Source organism: Hemiscyllium ocellatum, chromosome 17 (assembly GCF_020745735.1).
Source record: "Hemiscyllium ocellatum isolate sHemOce1 chromosome 17, sHemOce1.pat.X.cur, whole genome shotgun sequence".
NCBI lineage: Eukaryota > Metazoa > Chordata > Chondrichthyes > Orectolobiformes > Hemiscylliidae > Hemiscyllium > Hemiscyllium ocellatum.
In genome coordinates, this window is record NC_083417.1 from 62,128,094 (window position 1) to 62,145,272 (window position 17,179).

General features: G+C 41.7%; 1 protein-coding gene across 5 annotated transcripts in view; it reads left to right on the forward strand.

Annotated features, from left to right (window-relative positions):
* The window catches only part of kifc3 (kinesin family member C3), a 58,321-nt gene that overhangs the window by 17,055 nt on the left and 24,087 nt on the right, over nt 1-17,179 (forward strand). For 4 of the 5 annotated variants that reach the window (XM_060838226.1, XM_060838230.1, XM_060838227.1 and 1 more), the window contains 5 exons: nt 10,450-10,611; nt 10,998-11,063; nt 11,157-11,297; nt 13,430-13,618; nt 16,510-16,683. In XM_060838226.1, coding sequence (XP_060694209.1) covers nt 10,513-10,611; nt 10,998-11,063; nt 11,157-11,297; nt 13,430-13,618; nt 16,510-16,683 — 669 coding nt within the window. In that variant the 5' untranslated portion in view covers nt 10,450-10,512. The remainder of the gene's footprint in view (nt 1-10,449; nt 10,612-10,997; nt 11,064-11,156; nt 11,298-13,429; nt 13,619-16,509; nt 16,684-17,179) is intronic. The other variant, XM_060838231.1, reaches the window with a different exon arrangement.

Below are 17,179 nucleotides of genomic sequence, written 5' to 3' on the forward strand. Positions count from 1 at the left end.
CATAACACCAGGTAACAGGCAGCCTAATCGCTGAGACCAAAATAGAGAAAGAGGATGATAAAAATGGAGCGGAAAGGGAGAAAAAGAAATGGAGCTGAAGGAGAGGCTACAGAGGGAGTTGAGCAAAAGTGATGGGGAGAAGCAGTAAAAATGAAGGGAAGGAAACAGTGATACAGAAGGTAAAGGAGTCAAATAAGTGAAGAGAGGAGTGAGAGAATCAGACAAGGGTGGGAAAAGAAAAACAGACGTGATTTGTTTGAAGGAAGGAGCAAAGCAGAAATAAAGTGAAGGCAGATGGTCTTTTCCCTGGGGTAGGAGAGTCCCGAACTAAAGAGCATAGGTTTAGGGTGAGAGATTTAAAAGGAGCCTAAGGGGCGACCTTTTCAGACAGAGGGTGGTGCGAGTATGGATTGAGTTGCCAGAGGAAGTGGTGGAAGCTGGAATAATTGCAACATTTAAAAGTCACCTGGATGATTATATGAACCGGAAGGGTTTAGAGGGATATGGGACTAGATTAATTTAGATTATCTGGTTGGTATGGATAAATTGGATCAATTTCCATGCTGTACATCTCTTTGACGCTAAATAGCTGGTGGATTTTGAATTCTAATTAATTATGGACTTTAAATTAGTTGCAGTAATGGTGACCATGATATCTACCATTTTGTTATTTTGAAACAAAAAACTGTGTTCACAGAGATCCTGTCATCCTTATTTCGTCTGGTTGACGTGTGACTCCAGACTCCACACCAAGGTAGTTGAAAATGGTCCAGCAAGCCACTCAGTTTCAGGGCTGTTAGGACTGGGAGACAAGTTCTGGCCTTTCCTCATCCCATGAATGAAAAAGGAGAAAAAAACGCTGAGGGGATGGTGACATATGACTAAATTAAAGGCTAGAGAAGGCTAAAACAAGCTCTGTGGAAGCTTGTTCTCTGTGGCCAGGGTTGAGAGTCCTGAAGACTGTGTTGCCTGCCTGGTGCCCAAGTTCAGGATATCTCATCTCATAAAGGAATTTGGAGTGGGAGGGGAAAATCAAGTTGTTGTCTGTGTTGTTTGCATGGAAAGCTATAAAATCAAAGATAAAGGAAAAATTACAGGTTAGTGGTAGGTTGATTGTGACCAGAAAATAAAAAGGAGTGTAGCTCTACCATGGAACCATTAGAAATGTAGGGAAATTCAATAAATAGAACAAACTGAAAGGCTTTATATCTTAATGCATGAAACACTTCTAATAAAATAGATGAACAGTGGTGCAAATAGAGGAAAATGAACATGATCTCTTCGCCATTACGGTTATATAGAACATAGAACAGTACAGCATAGAACAGGCCCTGCCGACCACTGATCTTCATATATGAACCTCAAATTTCTGTGACTATATGCATGTCCAGCAGTCTCTTAAATGACCCCAATGACCCTGCCTCCACAACTGCTGCTGGCAATGCATTCCATGCTCTCTCAACTCAGTATAAGGAATCAGCCTCTGACATCCTCTCTCTCCTTTCCTCCAACCAGTTTAAAACTATGACCCCTCGTGTTAGTCATTTCTGCCCTGGGAAATAGTCTCTGGCTATCGACTCTATCTATGCCTCTCATTATCTTGTATACCTCAATTAGGTCCCCTCTTCTCCTCCTTTTCTCCAATGAAAAAAGTCCGAGCTCAGTCAACCTCTCCTCATAAGATAAGCCCTCCATTCCAGGCAGCATCCTGGTAAACCTCCTCTGAACCCACTCCAAAGCATCTACATCTTTCCTATAATAGGGCGACCAGAACTGGACGCAGTATTCCAAGTGCGGTCTAACCAAAGTTTTATAGAGCTGCAACAAGATCTCACAACTCTTAAACTCAAATCCCCCTGTTAATGAAAGCCAAAACACCATATGCTTTCTTAACAATGCTGTCCACTTGGGTGGCCATTTTAAGGGATCTATGTACCTGCACACCAAGATCCCTCTGTTCCTCCACACTGCCAAGAATCCTATCCTTAATCCTGTACTCAACTTTCAAATTCGACCTTCCGAAATGCATCACCTCGCATTTATCCAGGTTGAACTCCATCTGCCTCTTCTCAGCCCATCTCTGCATCCTGTCAATGTCCCGCTGCAGCCTGCAACAGTCCTCTATGCTATCAACGATACCTCCAACATCTCCCATAACTTCAATTTCCCTACAAATGAAAAATCTATCTTTGCTTTGAATACACTTTGACCTTGTCACTACAGCCCTCTGCAATAAAGAATTCCACTGACTGACTACCCTCAGAAGAAATTCCTCCTTATTACTGTCTTAAATGTAGAGATCAAAACTAGGAACTTAACATTCAGGGATATTGAACTGTTCAGAGAGAGAAGGGATTGCCTTGTTAATAAGACATGAAATGAGAGCAGTTGTGAGACGATCTAGGCTAGGATGATGCAGAGTCCATTTGGGCAGAAGTGGGGGAAAAAACAGCAAGGGAAACAAGACAGTAGGAGGAGTGTACAGACCCCCAAACAGTAACCACTCTGAATCAACAATAATAGGAGCATGTAAGAAAAACAGAGCAATAATTATTAGTGACTTTAATCATTAAAACAATCAAATGGAAAGGGTAGCTGTGACAGCAAATTCATGATGCATTAGGGATAGTTCCTAGAGCAGTGCCTCATGGAGCCCATGAGGGATCAGGCCATCTTGGATTTGGTAATGGGTATTGAGGTAGACTTGATAAATTACCTTAAAGTGAAAGATCTCCTAGGAAGTAATGATCATAACATGATAGAATTTAATATTCAGTTCGAGAGTGAGAGACTTGGATGGAAACAACAGTATTTCTTGAGGTTTGAGTGTCTTTGGAACTCCTTGCCACCGTGAGCTGTGAGGGCAGAGTCTTTGTGTGTGTTTAAAGGCTGAGAGAAATTCGTACAGAAGTAGAACCAAGGGTTGTGGGGAAAGGGCAGGAGAGTGGATATCAGTGTTAGATCAGCCAATGTTCCAACATTGAAGGGTGGGACAGGCTAAAGGGGCAAAGCATCCTAGTCCTGTTCCTATCTCTTATGACCTTGTCTTACAGGCAAGAGAAAGAGTTGCTGTAGATGTGAAAGAGAAACCTATAGAAGAGTTCAAAGTGAAGGGAAAAGGAAAAAAAAATGAAAGCAACGTAAGAGAGGGAAATATGTAGAGAGATGAGGAGGATGGGTTAAACTGGATGAAAAGAAAAGGGTAGAAAAAGTGCTGAAAGGAGAGGAAATGGCAAAATATTGAGGCCAGTGGGACATTTCTCTTCCTGTTAATACTATTATTAGTGTACAATATAGTTTCTTTTCATTGGTCCTGCCCAGGTGCTCCAGCCGAACCTGTTGGCGGTCATCTATCTTGTACAATTGTTAATTGATCTCTCAGTTGAAACACATTGCTGCCTTTAAGTTGGCACTGCCCTCAGGTTGCTGGCCTTCATAGACATGGTTTCTGTGCTTGCATAGAAGGTCTCTTCCAATTACATCTGAAGTTTCCAGCTGACTAGTTGTTTTTTTTAACAGTTTATTGTTATTGAAATTTCTTCTCAACCTCTTCTGTGCCTGTTTCTTTTATGCACTTTTATAAGATATGACAATTGAAAAGCTTTTCCAAATTGCAAGTTCTTAAACATGCAGTGCCTGAGCTGGTGAATAAAACTTTAATTTCCCTTCTTAAAAGGATTGTATGAGTTCAGCACTTGGGGCTCCGATTCTGTGTAAATTCTAATATTGAAAGGAAATTTGTCAACTTGACACGCCCAGAATTGCGGTGTTTTGGACCTCTGGGCCATAGTTTTGGAGGAAGCTTTGGTTCACTGAGTAAGGTGATCTCAGCTGGGCCTTTGTAGGGCAGTGGTAGGCTGCTGTCTTTCTAGAGCTCTCAAAATCTTGGCGCAGTGTTTATTGCAGCTTGTTTTTTTTTTAAAAAGTATTGGATCGAGTTCAAGAGTTCATCAGTACTGATTTGAGCCAAGAAAAAGATTCCAGCAAATTGTATGACTGCGAATTGATGTGCAGCCTCTCGGAAATAGGTTTGTTTTGATTAAATTAGCCAAGCTTATTCCATGTTTCATGTTCCTATGAAATGTCCTGTCTGCTGTTTTGGGTGTGTGTTTGTGCTTGCAGTGTGGTTTCATAGTTCAGTAATTGTTCTGAAACATTCTCTGTTGTTTCAGACACCTCCGTACTCTAGGGTAGGGTAGTGAATGTGAAACTGAGTGTGATAGGCATTCTCCAGTGGAGGTGGTAGCCTCCTTGATTTTTGTTTTCTTGGGAAGTTAACTAATATTGTCATCTTTTTTTTTCAATAACTTTGAAATGTTTAGAATTAGGAGGATTCAACTCCAGAAAAGTTACTCTTTTAATTTTTTAAATAAAATACAATAGATGATTTTGCAATTAATCATTTGCCTCGATCAGAAATTTCAAACCTGCCTTTACCTTATGCAGTTGGTGCATCTTGTCCCACCCTGTCGTAATAGTAATCTGTAGTTGGAAGTAAGAAGCTATGGTCATTTAGGCTGATGGAACAAGGCTTGACAATGCAATGCACTGTGTTTCCACTGTTTAATTTTCCAAAATGTTCCCATTTCACTTGGCAGAGATACTTGAGGATTCTAGCACAGATCTGAAGGTGTCTTTCTGTGATGTAATGCTTCTTTTATCCCACTCTGGAACTCGCCCATCTCTGGTTTTATGTAGAGCAAGAGGAAGACTTTGGCAGAAAACACTGTCTTTAAATGTATCAATGTAATTCACATCAAATCAAAATGGAAATGCTGAGGGAGTTAGAACTGTCCTTACTGCAGGGTCACCGAACTGATCAAACCCGTTTGTGTCAGTTTTCAGATGCTTTCTCTGTTGGTTGTCTCCTATCTTCAAACTGTAACTTGTATTTGTGTACATCTTAAATAATTATACAATGCATTTAATCTAGTAAAACTTGCCAAAATGCATGGCAGAAGTATTATCGGACAGGTTTGACGTTGAACAATATAAGGAAATGTTCAGACAGGTGGCCAATAGCTTGGTGGAAGAGATAAACTTCGCAGAGCAGTATATTCATTTCCTTCCTCCAAGTCATGTTAACGGTTACGGTCCCAGCGCTGATCCCTGTGGAACCCCACTGGTCATGGATTAGCAAGCTGAAAGGAACCTCTTCTCCCTACTCACTATTTTCTGCCCATTAGTGAATTCTCTACCCACACCAATATATTACCTCCAGCACCATGGGCTATTCTTTTATGAGTTATCTTTGATAAGGTATGTTGTCTGGAAGTCCAAATACAACTTGTCTGCAGGTTTCCTTTAATTCATGCTGGCTGAGACTTCCTTAAATAAATTAGACACTATTTCCATTTCACGAGTCCACAAGGACTCTGCTTGAGCTGGTTTCCAGGTATTTGCCAGGATGACAGTGAAAGCATGTGGAAGGGATGACTTGGTAATGGTATTCCTAACTTTTCCTTTCCCTTTGTCAGGAAATACTGCCCCTAGTGGTGTGACTGAGAGAAGGAGGCCTGAGAATGGCAGTTCTGAACCCAACTGCTTCACCTGTATGCTTGTTTCAGCCAGATATTTTGTTTCAGGATTGGGACTATGTTTCTGCTTGGCTCCACTCTTATCCAGAAATTGTCTGTATTTGCTATTAATGATTGGTACACGGAATAATCAATATTAGCCTTGATAAATAAATGGGGTGGAGTATAGAGGAGAATCAGTTTTACTACAGATGTGCAAATCTCTATTTAGAACACGCACAGAGTTCTGTGTGTGCTTCTGGGGTCCATGCCTTTGAAAGGATATGTTGGTCTTGGAAGAAGTTCAACACAGATGGAGCCAAATATTAGCAGTGCTCCAAGGGTTAGATTTTGAGGAGAGATTGTGTCAACTACATTTGTAATTGCAGGAATTTTTTTTTAAAAAGAAGGTTGGTTTGAAGCTTAATGATTTTTGAAAAGAATTGACAGGATAGAGACAAACCTTTTCCACTAGCTTGAATGTCCAGGATAAAGGGATATGATCTTAAAATCAGAGCGACGCAGATCAAGAGAAAAGATATGAAATGGTTTAAGCAAAGGACGATAGCAATATTTAACTAGCTACCATAAAAAGCAGTTGACAAATGCTTAGAAAATAACTTTCACCTGTGACTTTTTACCCAGATTTCTGCTGGGTAAAGATATAAAAGGAAGTGTCCTCAAAGCAATGGGTGTTGTAATAGATTTCTAATGTCCTGGCTTTGGGGATGGTTATTAGTCAAGAGTGAGGTGATCACTATCCTGTGATCATGCATGTGTCTGTGTTAGTCAGGAGCCAAATGGTGGTGTTGGTCTCAGCATCAGGGTGGAAGAGCCCCGATCCAAGCCCACGGCTAAGCACTTAACAAGAAGGATGGTAAAGTTGAACTCTTGACATTTTTTCCTTTTTTATTTTCCATCTTTATATTCAACGTCTTGGTTTATTTTCTTTGTTTTAAGATGGCAGTGGAGAGTGGCTACATTGTACAATGCTTTTCACAGTACATGTGACCAGTACATGTGACAATAAATAAATCAAATCAAGGTGAGCCAAGGCAAGTGGATGGGGGTTGACATTGATTACAATCGTATTGAGTTACTCAGTAAGTACAAGGGCTAAATCCCTATTTCCTGTTCCTGAATCTGATCCTGAAGGTAGTGTTGGTCATGCTCAGATTATTAACAGGATTAGCTTTCCTGCAGATTTCATTAAAGTTCCCTGGGAAACTGGGGATGTAGAGCTTCTGATAGGGATGCTGAAAGCCAAAGTATGTATCTGCCAGGAATGCGAAGGATATTTCCAAGAGATTTAGTGTTAATTTGAAAGGTACAGATGGATTCCTTAGTGGACCAGAGTATGTAGCCAGGTTTCATTGGGTCTGAGAGAACTTGGATTCACTCTGCTGCTTTGGATCTTTGGATGTTCGAGGCAGGTCAGTCTGTAGGAGAACCAGATAAAGTGTAGAAGCCATTTAGCAGTTGAAGATACATGTTCTGTGACTGATTGCAGAGACAGCTTTGAGTTCTCCTGCACATTGACCATTTGGGTTCACTGACTACTCAAGATAGAAAATTCTGGGAAGTACTGTCTTAGTTATCACATGACCCCAACAGGATCCCTGCATCTAATAATTTGACCATGATGTGCAGGTGAAAATCAGAAATTTAAGGATTTAACAAGAAAATGTCAGGTCATCGAGAGATGCTTGAATAAGTGGGGAAAGATTTCTAGATGAATTTAACTTGATGCAACTGAGTTTGAAAGACCCCTTTTCTGGGTTACATCTAGAACTGCTTCCTTGATCATTCTTTCTGGACACACTAAAAGAGGGCATTGGTTTTTAATTATGGGGAATAATGTCAGGCAAATAACTGAGTCAGAAAATTATGAAATAGCAGTTACAAAGTGGTTATCTTCTCCTACTCTGGCACTGACTTAAGCTAAGTGTCCAAGATAGGAATAGTGGACAGGAAAATAGGCAACTCTGTGAGATTGATGTATCAATGGTGCTGAAGTAGAGGTGGTTGAGAGCTTAAAGTTTCTGGGAGTGAATATTGCCAATAATCTGTCTCCGTCCATCCAAGTTGATGCCACAGTCAAGAAAGCACAGTCCTATCTCTACTTTCTCAGAAGGCTAAAGACATTTGCCACGCCCATAATGACTCTTACTAGTTTTTAATAGATGCGCCGTAGAAAGCATCTTGTCTAAATGCATCGCGGCTTAACGTGGCAACTGCTTTGCCAAAAAATGCAAGAAATTAGAGAGGTGGGAATGCATCCCAGTTATCTCTCAAACCAGCCTTTCTTGAATTAACTCCATCTGTGCTTCCTACTGCCTCAGGAAAGCAACCAACATCACCTTACCTCGGTTGTACTGTCTCCCACCCTCTTCCATTGAGCAGAAGATACAGAAGTTTGAAAACCCAGCAACGGATTCAAGTATAGCTTCTTCCCCGCTGTTATCCAATCTCTCACATTAGAGTTGGTCTTTCTCAGAATCCTCTTTGTAGCTGTAAGACTATATTCTATATTGTGTTCTGATGCCCAGAAGTACTTATGTAAGGTATGATTTATCTGGATAGCACGCAAAACACCACTATTCACTGCATCTTGGTATGTGACAATAATAAATCAAATCAAGTATAAGAAGAAACCATGCACTGTTTAACTGATAAGAAACAAAGTTGAGGAATAAGTGGTGCTAAATGTAGAAAGTTAGGGATAGAACACTAGATTAATATATTAATCTGAGGCAAAATATTTTGTTCCATGGATAAACAGATGAAAGCAAAACTGAGTTTTAGAAGGGAAATATATCATTTTAAAAATAGGCTTAACAACATAAAGAGGAATGTTGAAATTATAGGAGTAACGTGGAAAGGAATATTAAAAGGGAAAACGAAAGCTTATATTAGCTAATGTAAAATGAAATAATAAAGAATTTAAATCAGCATGTTATCGAGCATATGGGTTCAGTTAGGAATGAATGCTGGAGTATAATTGTAGAGGATGAAGTAATGGCAAGGATATTTTTGTGGTTTTTGACAAACTGTGGTGTAAGTGGGGACCTGTGAAAATGAACTGTAAAAATGGACTGGATGCATTTTTCTTTTATTGGGAGGTGGGGGGGAGAATGTGAAACTCAACATAAAGGTTACTGGGCCCTGATGACTGCACATAAGGCTGTGGACAGAAGCCAAACAGGAGATGATAGATGCATTTTGCTTTCACAATTTTGCTTTACACCTATTTTTCATTATGGAAAATATGTTGGCACTTGAGACCAAGCCATTTGAACATACTTGTTCAAGTCAGGAAGAGTGGAATAAATCTGATAACCACACAAGTTAAATAAACACCCACTTTGGGCAAAAACAGAAAATGCTGGAGGAACTCAGCGGGTATGGCAGCATCTATGGAGCGAAAGCAGAGTTAACGTTTCAAATCCAATGAGTTTCTCCTGCAATTTTTTTTTCGGAATCCAGCATCCACAGTTCTTTGTTTTATTTTTCTGGTCAATTTTGCCAGCTGTTGAAACCCATAGTTTGAGATTGACCATAAAATTTCTCAATGTTTAAGTTTTTATCAGAGACTAACAGCAAGGATTTGTTTAAAAAAAAAAGTTGTTTCTGGCAGATTTTGAGTATACTTGAAGAGGTAAATGATTTAGACAGTTGATGCAAATGTAATAGATGTCAAGTATTTGAATGTTTGTTTGGAAGATGTTCATTAAGGTGTTCCACTAAACTTTTATATCAGGTAATCCAGCGGCATAGGTAGAAAGTTAGCGAACTGCCCAGAAATAGTGTGTGCGCAATAAGTATCTTGAAACGAAATATGCTGTCACAGCTCGAAATTTGAGCTGTTCAGGAAGAGGATCATTGACCTGAAACAGTTTTTCTATGAAGGTTCTGCTTGAGTATTTTTGGTATATTGTGTTTATTTGGAATACTGGAGAATGCTGAAACTCCACGGGTCAGGGCTGGGCACGCTATTATTTGCCTCAGGATTTGGTAAGACTTTCTCAATTTGCTGATAGTGCGAAAGTAGGTGGTTTAGCAAACTGTGAGAGAGCTTATAAATGATGTCAAAAAGGTGGGTGGAGGGTGCAACCTAATGTAGATTAAATATGAGGCAAGCTCTTTTGGCAGCAAGTCATGGAATAGGAGTATACATTTCAAGGCAAAAGGTGCGAGCGATTAGGGAACCTTAGATGGTATTGTTGAGGGTGGGAGGGAGGGCTGGTGTTGGGACTTGAGTGCGCAGTGCATTGCAAGTTTTTCCACAGGTTTGCAAATATCTCCTAAATACTGAGTCTGGTTTCTGGTGTTGAATCAGTTTGAAGGCAGCCTGATCACCAGCACTGAGTTTGCTTTTGAGTTTCTATTATGTCAGCAAGTAACAGAGCCTGCTTTAGGTTGGCATCATCAACATTTGTACAAAAGCTGTGATTTCATTGCAGAGCTAGGAAGGATAGTCGCACAGGAATCTCAGGTGTAGCACCTAGAGCTGTAAAGGGGTATTAGCAAATCTATTGCCAGGGTTAAAACCAGGAGCAAACCAGGTTAATGATTGGAGTGCTTCTGTGATCTGATAATTAGTTAACTTTTCTATTTGCGAACAAGTTCGCTTTTCTTTACGATTCTGTTGGACAGTGTACACAGCTTTGACCTTGTGGGGTGTTTCCGTTAAGAGAATATGGGGATGGTGGTGTAGTAATTCCAATTTCTTCATGTGGCAGATTGTTTGGTTTCTAAAGATACAAGACCATGAGCCATTTAACTGTGGCTGCTTGTAGTGCTGTGGAAGACTGTATACCCAAAAGGTTAACACCGGTTCTGTTTGCCACTGCTGCTTGTCCTGTTCTATATTTCCAGCATTTGTGTAAACCTTTGAGTGGAATCTGACAGTCTTCTCTCTCCTTATCTCCAGGCAAGAAAGTTCCTTGGTTCCCCTGTTAAGCAGGGAAATCACTCAGTCGTTCAAAAGCACAAGATGATCAGCTGTTTGCAGGAAGACAAAGTGAGGCTACAGGAGGAGTTGAATGCAACTGAGTCCCAAAGGCAGGCACTGAGCAGCAGTCCGCAGTCTCAGGTATTATGGCAGTGTGCAGATGGTGATAGACGGGCTAGAGCGTGGGGCTGCAGATATAATGCTGGGCCTACTGAGAATATTTAATCTGCTGTTGTCATTGCCTTGCCAGCTACTGAGGTAATGTCATGCAAAACTTCAGTCAGTGCTCACAGCTCCCAAGGGATGGCTTTGAAGTACTCTGTTTGCATCTCACCCATGTTTGGAACATGTCAGTGTTGTGCAGTGCTTGCTAGATATAGTGTGCTTCCATTCAGAATCTGAAAATGAACTTTCAGTAGTTCTCACTAAACCTGTGTTATCCATCTCTTTGCCTCTTGTAAGTAACAGGCAATACACAAAGCTTTTTGAAGGATATGCGCTTCTAACCCCTGGTGTTGTGCCCACAGCTCGAGGGGCTGGAAGTGAAGCTGTCTGACCAGACGCAGGAACTGAACAAACTGTGCTCTGAGCTGGTGAGACTCCTGTATTGTTACCATGAGCAGACACTTGTTAAAGTCATGAGTTCCTGAGGGTAATTTAGAATTCATTGTCTGTCTCTTTGACAGGGCACAACTGACCTGGAGAAACATTTGGAAATCCTAGTCTTGGAGAATGATCGACTGAAGCAGGAATTAAATGGCTGCCAACTCCAGCTCCAGCAGCTCCAGAATTCCCTGTCTGGGTGCATCAGCTGTGAGCACAGCAAGGTGAGAGCGCTCTTGCATTTATAATGCACCCTCTGTGACCCCCCGGTTTCCCAAAAGTGCTTCACAGTTAGTCATTTTGAAATGTGGGTGTCACTTTTGTGGAAAGTGAGGCAGCCAATTTGTTTACAGCAAACCCCCTACAAACTGCAATGTGGTAATGAGCAGGTAACTTTTATTATCATGTCAGTTAAAGTGCAAACATTAGCTGAGATGTCAGGGAGGTGGACTGCTGGAGGATATTTTACATTCCACCAAGCAAGCAGGGTCCTGGTTTCATGTCCAGTGTGAAACTACTGGCAGGGCAGCGCTCTTGCAGCACTTAGTCAGCCTCAGTTGCATACTCAAATGCCGGTTTATTATCTGAGAGCCATAGCTGATTGGTGGCAGAGTGTGCCCGCTGGTGGGCCAGTCATATCCTTAATGATCCTGTTGATTGAAGGGCCCAGAGCCCACTAACTGGATCACTTGAGTTATGTTGAGAACATTAGGGAGACATATTTTAAATTCATTCTCAGCTTGTGGATTTTTATTTTCATTCGTGGGATGTGGGCATCGCTGGCTGGCCCAGCACTTGCTGCCCATCCCTAATTAAGAGTCAGCTGCATTGCTGTGGGTCTGAAGTCACGGGTGGGCCAGACCAGATAATGCCAGCAAATTTCCTTTCCTAAAAAACCTGACTAAACCAGATGGTTTTTTTTTAACCAACTATTGGCACCAGTGTCATGGTTACCATGAAATTCTTAATTCCATGTTGTTGGCAGAGCTGACCTCACCCCTCCCTCGTTGCCCTTGTGGTGGGGAGCTGCCTTTGACTTTTCCAACCTTCAAATGAATCTGCTCCCATAATGCTGATGAAAATGATGAGGAAATACTCTTCTGTTGCTTTCCAGGCTGGTCAGAGTTGTGGATGTGAAAGCTGCAGTGCAAGGCAGCCGTATGATCCATAAACATGGTTCGCTTTGCAAATCGGCACTACTCACTTTTAGTTTCTCGAGCTCCAGCTATGCACTTTCAACATGCTTCATCCATGTATTTAGTCTGATTTGCAAACATATATGTATTGGCCTGAAAAAAGCAGTGACCCTCTAGCTGTTCAGTCCTTTCTATCTGTTCTTGTTCCCAAACATAGTTTGATGGAATAGTAATGGAATAGTAATTTAATTAAGATCAGAAAAATAAATTGCTTCAAAATCAACTTTGACATTATGCAAATCCCACAGGAAAAGTATTCTTAAATTTCCTGCTAAGATTGGACAATCATTGTGTTCGATCATCACTGATTGATAGGCTAACTTTTCTGGAATTCCCACCTTAATATTACTATAACACTCAGAGTTGAGTCAGGGAAGGAGGTACAATTGCATTATAAAATTATGAAGGATTGCCGTTATGCTAAATCTGTAAACCGTATACCACACTCCCTTTTCTGTAGACAGTTCTGGCCACTTATAAAATGGATGTAGGGGTGTTTGAGGGGGCACAGAAAAGATTTGCAAGACTGACATGAGAAATGCATGGGTACACATTTCAGGAAAGAATTGAAAGACCAGCTCTTTTCTGTATTAAAGAAATGGTGCGTTACCAAGGAACCTCAATACGGGCAGGTAAGAGAATATGAAACAGGAGCTGGGTTTATCCCTTGGAGTTTGCTTCCCTGTTTAATAAGATCAAGGCTGAGCTTCTATTTCAAGTCCATCTTCCTGTCTTAAAAAAAAATCTACTGATTTCAATTTTGAGTGGACTAACTTAACATCCATGGAATTTTGTAATAGGGTTTCAAAGAAAACAGAATCTGGAGCAGTGGAGGCTGTGATGAGTAAATCATTGACTATTTTTGGCAGTCACACCCAGATAAAGTATGAAGAGTGTTTTTCCCACAATCGGCACTAACAATAAACCACTGTGTTTCAGTGGATTGTTGCTGACATGTGACCTGCGTGTCTTTATTGGTGCCTGCTGGCTGTTTTGGTAGCAATGTATTTGTTGTATATATCTTGAGAAGAACATATACGAATGGGCTGCGATTACAATAGCAATTGAAGAGCGAGAAAATAAGTGTAACATGATGTGGGCAGGTTCATCTTTTGACTTTAAGGATTTAGGTATATCTTGTGTTCCAATCCTTGTCACAGGAAAACACACTATTGCACAAGCAAATGACTGACCTGCAGCTGGAGTTGGGAGAGAAGGTGCAGCTTCTGACTGAATTGGAGCAACATCTCAAAGATGTCCTTCAGGAGAAGACAGATAGGGAGGAGAGGCTGAATAAACGGCTCAGAGATTGCCATTTAGCCCTGGCCAAGCAGCCCACATCAGTTAAGGTAAAAGAAACTCTGCAGAGCTCAGCAAGAGAGTGGCGATATTGGGTTAGAATGTCAGAGTTTACAGAATGAGCCAGGAAAGGGCTGAGTTGGACATTGGTTGACTCTGGTTATTGAACACCGCCACCTTCCTGGTGGAGCAACATGAAGCACACATGCAGAAAGAAGTGTTGGTGTGTGATGCCATTGCACAGCAATGGACCAGGATCTGGTCCCTGTCACCAAGATGGCATTGTCCATATAATCACTCTCTGTCCAATGTGCATAATCAAACCATTATGGGCCTCTGGGGAGCTTGGCTAAGAGAAGCTTCTCTTCTTTCCTCTCATAATGGGAAAATAACTGAAGCAAGATACCAGCTTTGCTCTGCAGTTCAACTGTACATTGTGTGCAGACCCATTCTAGTTTATGGACATCTGTCACCATTAACATCATTTGAGTCCCTTTGTGCAAACAGAGGCAACCAGTAACTCTGGTGCCTGAGAAAAAAAAACGAGATTCACTAAGGGAGGGAGTAGAGGGGGAAAGACAGAGGGGGTGGAGGCGAGGGATCGGGGTATTTGTAGGGAGTGGGGAGGTGGATGGGTGTGAGGGAGGGAGGGAGGGTGAGTGTCTGGAGAGGTCAGAGTGGGAGGAAGGCTGAGAGGGAGGAACCTGTTCCCCTTCTAGATGTATGCATTCCAGTCTCAGTCTCTGACCAGCTTCACACTTGGCTCTCTTTCTCATTTTCTCAACTTGTTGGTCCCACAGCTCTAGGTGCAGCACTGTCCACACTAGGTTCACAGGAGCAACCACAATGACTAAACCAATGTGCAAACTGGACCCTTTAATGCAGTAGGTTAAGATCAACCAGGAGAAAGTGAGGACTGCAGATGCAGGAGACCAGTGTTGAAAAATGTGGTGGTGGAAAAACACAGCAGGCCAGGCAGCATCCGAGGAGCAGGAGAATCGACATTTCGGGCATAAGCCCTTCCTGAAGAAAGGCTTCTGCCTGAAATGTCGATTCTCCTGCTCCTCGGATGCTGCCTGGCCTGCTGTGTTTTTCCAGCACCACATTTTTCAATCCTTTTAATGCGGTGTTAATGTAGGTTTGGGAAAGTTTTTATTGATTCACAGATGAGTGCAACGCTTGCATTTATTGCCCATTCCTAACTGCTCAGGCAGTAGTTAAGAATCAACCACATTTCTGTAGGCGAGACGAGGCTGGTGGTTGCCTTCCCTAAAAGACATGAGTGAATTTGATGGATTCACTGTTGACAATCACCAATGGATTCATAGCCACCATTAGATTATTAATTCCAGATTTTTATTGAATTCAGATTTTACTATCTGCCATGGCAGGATTTGAACTTGGGTCCCAGAACATTCCCTGAGTCTCTGGATTAGCAGTCTAGTGATAATACCACTTGGCCATCTCCCCTCTAAGTTTCTCCCTCTGCCTGAGGATAGGAAGCTGAAATACAGGCAGTACTGATAACTGAAGAGTGCAATAATTGAGTAGCCCCACTTCTCCCAATTTGCTCCCACTCGGTTTATGAGGAACAAATGGAAACCAGAGTATTGAGTGATGGTGTAATTATGGCATATGACTATCCATTGCCCATAAACACTCTGCTGTGTTTGAGCTTCCTGCAAGGTTTGACTCTGATGACACTGAAGACTCCATTGCGCCACAAAGACTTTTAATTGGTCAGGCATTTATGGTTTTGAAAGAGATTCTGCCTCTGGTTTATAAGGAGAGATCACTTCGCAAAGAAATTCTGTTTGTGCAAGACCTTTCGTGATCTGAGGATGCCCTAAAGTACTTTCATAGCATTTATTTTAGTGTACCACAGGCACTGGTGTAACAGGAGAAATGAAATTGCCAATTTTCAGTCTGAAAACTATGGCAAGCTGACATGATTTGTTTTCATAATGTTTATGGGGGGGTACGTACTGTACAGGATGCCAGGTGAAACTACATTATTCTTCTATAAAATGTCACTTGTGTTAACCTGCTGGGCACCAATTTAACCCCTTATCTCCCTGAGTATTGCTCTTAGGTGTCAGCCCGGATTTTGAGTTCAAATCTCTGGAATCGGACTGGAGCCCATGCCTTCTAAATCGGGATAGATTTCTGCCACTAAACCATAGCTAACTGCTTCCATGATCTCCAAAGACCCTGAGCTTTCCACTGTCCTTGTGCACATTGAGGCCCCTCTTCGTGAGGTTTTGGGCTACTCTCAGTAGATCATTAACTCGGTCAAAAGGTTTTCCAAAAAAACAAGAAAATGGGAGGAGGTATTGAATAATGAGCGACTTTGTCTCGACTTGACTTTTGGGAGGTGTCTGATTCTCATTGCCTTACCTCACCACAAACCCCTATGGCTATGGGATATTCATTCATTCTCTTTTCTTTTAATTGCAGTTGCTCCTGGCGGTATTGTTCAATCCATTATCATTCTTTTGCTTCTATCCCCACCATCGTGCTCCCATCAATTCAAGTTGAACTCTTTTTGAGAAATCCCTGGGTTGCAACAATCTCTTGTTGCTAAATGCTAATGAGATCCGTGTAATTGTGCCACACTCTCACCTGCAGCTTATGGATGTGAACTAGTGACATCATTAGTCATATGTTTCCATCTGAAAATACTTTCTTTTGTCGTCTTCCTCTTGTTTACCTTCTCCCACTAATCCCTCCATTTTCATTCTGTTGAGCAAGAGACTTTTGTGCTAGTTTTAGGCCTTTCACAATTTCAATAGTATGCAAGATCTGTTTGCAGCTGTAAGTCCTCCACCCTTTTTGGGGTTTGAACTGTTCTGCCCTCTTGTCAGGGTGGGGTGATACAAGTGCTTTGATGTGGATTCTGCATTTGATGAACATATTTAACAAACTTTTTATTTTTGAATAGTATATTACCAAAAAGGTGGAAGTGGAGTCATCCAGAACAAAGCAGGATTTAGAAGAAGCTCAGGCCAGGAATCATTATCTTCAGGAGCAAATCGCTGTCCAGAGGCGGCTGCTGGCTGACCAGGAACAGCAGCTTCAGGACTCCTGGCGAACGTCAGCCCAGCTCCAAGCTCAGGCAAGTCCAGACTATCATCTGTTCTTTTCCAGTGACATTCATGAAGCTTTAGCAGCTGGTTATCCACAGTTAGTTCTAGTACTGATGTAGCTAATACAGTCATAGAGATGTACAGCACAGAAACAGACCCTTCGGTCCAACTCGTTCATACCAACCAGATATCCCAACCTAATCTAGTCCCACCTGCCAGCACCTGGATAATATCCCTCCAAACCCTTTCTATTCATATACCCATCCAGATGCTTTTTAAATGTTGCAATTGTACTAGCCTCCACCTCTTCCTCTGGCATCTCATTCCATACAGATACACCCTCTGAGTGAAAACGTTGCCCGTTAGGTCTCTCATCTTTCCCCTCACACTATAAACCTATGGCCTCTAGCTCTCGACTCTCCCACCCAAGGAAAAGACTTTGTCTATTTACCCTATCCATGCCCCTCATGATTTTATAAAGTTCTATAAGGTCACCCCTCAGCCTCCAATGCTCCAGGGAAAACA